Source organism: Rhagoletis zephyria, unplaced genomic scaffold, assembly GCF_001687245.7.
Source record: "Rhagoletis zephyria isolate East Lansing unplaced genomic scaffold, Rhagoletis_zephyria_1.1 Rzeph_scaffold_51530, whole genome shotgun sequence".
Taxonomy (NCBI): domain Eukaryota; kingdom Metazoa; phylum Arthropoda; class Insecta; order Diptera; family Tephritidae; genus Rhagoletis; species Rhagoletis zephyria.
In genome coordinates, this window is record NW_016208583.1 from 1 (window position 1) to 2,001 (window position 2,001).

Consider the following 2,001-nt stretch of genomic DNA (forward strand, 5'->3'; position numbering starts at 1 on the left):
GTTGACTGGGTAGGGGCACTGCTTGTCCAGTGATTGCGTGAACGGAACTACACGCAGCTGAAGCTCCGGGCTAAAACGCGAGTCCACACGCCGTGGTTACTGGACACAGCCACCGGCAGCTTGCTCCTTGGTGACTATAATTTTAGTCATGGGTATCGACCCGTTAGCTGGTCACATAACAANGGTGACTATAATTTTAGTCATGGGTATCGACCCGTTAGCTGGTCACATAACAGAAAATGGCGCCCAACGTGGGGCCCGACTGGATAGGAAGTTACTTTTTAGAGCTTTTATCATCTCGTGGCTCCATAATAGGATTCCCCCTTGGAATCGAAGCGTCCGTCCGTTCATCGATTTATTATAAGAGAGATAATTTTGGAATTTTAGGAAATTAAATCCGTTGTGATCGTTTCTGACCAAATTATTAATAGTTTTTATTTAGTTATTTTCGTGCTGTGTCTAAATACTTTTTGGGTGCGGACAATCCTCGCTGGAATTTACGATTCTAACGGCTAAATGCCGCACGAACGTACCGCGCGAATACTCCATATCCCGAGATTTATTTAAGCTAAGCATATTTTGTTTTATTTGTGTATTTCAGTGCTTAACTTTTTGGAAGGCGGTTACAATTAGGCTTAATGCTAGTTGGCTACCCCATAGTTTACCGCGCTATACCAGATAAAGGAATTCTCACTTTCACTTCGAGATATCACCCCTAGATATGTTTTTTTTTTATTTTTTTTTATTAGATAGTTTTGGATACTTCGGAATGTATAGTTGCAAATGAAATGCACTATGACCGACGTTGTTAACTATTTCAATAAGCCACAAAACAATACAAGCTTTACACCTAACGCCGACCGTATGCCATACACCAGGACCACCACACAAACCCTGTTGAAATCAGACCAAATTAAGTTCATGATTTTTTTTATTTTTATAAAGTGTTCTTAGATCTCAATTGCCATTTTTATAAATAGGTTCTGTTGATTTGACAAGTTTTTTTTTGTGTTACTGCAGACTTTGAGTAAAGTGATTTAAAGGAAAAAAAAAAAGAAAAATAAAAGTTAGTTTAAAGCCCATCGATAGCCAAATATTTATTGTTGTTACTCCCGCACTACGCGCATCTTGCGGTTACACGATAGAGTTGGCAAGCAACCTGACTGGAGTCTAGCATTTCCTCTTCGAGCAACTTTGCTATATTTGAAGGTAGAGTTATATTCCATCGCTACCATCAAAGTTATCGCTAGTGCTTTGGTCAGTGGCACTACGAATATATTACCGCTTCCATTTCCCTGCGTTAGTAATAACTCTTGATTCCTACTCATGCACAGTAACGGAGTTAGTGTAATACCCGTTAAATTTTCTGTTTCTTTTGGAATACCACACTTAAAGGATATTTTTGTTTTTCTATCACGCGTATGAATGCTAATACGTAGAAACCATAACCCCCAACACATTTTTAAGTCGAATATAGTTGAATTACCAGATTGGTACGGACCGACGGCATAACTTTGCGAGTGTAGTTTTGTTTTTTTTTCCAACACTCGGTTTGAACATGCCGTTACGAAACAGCGGCGAAAACCTTCCAGGGCTGGTGCCCAACGGGCAGACTGTGTGCACAATATGTCGGGAAAGCTTCTCGGAACGTGACGATGTGCTGGTCACAGCTTGCTCGCATAGGTTCCATCGGAATTGTTTACTCTCATGGCTGAAGAGGAATTCATCCTGCCCTCAATGTCGGACAGCGTGTACCAGTAAGGATTTCCATCAGAATACTGGAACTCGTACCAGATCGCGTACGGCTTTTCAGGATAATGCATCGGGTGGTAGTAGGAATGAANAGAATACTGGAACTCGTACCAGATCGCGTACGGCTTTTCAGGATAATGCATCGGGTGGTAGTAGGAATGAACCGACTACAGGCGAAAAAGTGCTCCAACAACAACAGTCGGAAGGTGCCGCAAGTATGCCAACCGCAAATACGGACACCGCGCATGG

At 41.8% G+C, this 2,001-nt stretch overlaps 1 protein-coding gene across 1 annotated transcript; it reads left to right on the plus strand.

The window, feature by feature from the left end:
• Window positions 1–1,558: 1,558 nt before the first annotated feature.
• On the plus strand, window positions 1,559–1,967 carry LOC108355885 (probable E3 ubiquitin-protein ligase RHC1A; the record flags this gene model as incomplete). Its single annotated transcript, XM_017607018.1, has 1 exon — window positions 1,559–1,967. A coding segment is annotated over exon 1 (409 nt), but the record flags the coding sequence as incomplete, so codon positions are not given.
• Between the last annotated feature and the right edge of the window lie 34 nt (window positions 1,968–2,001).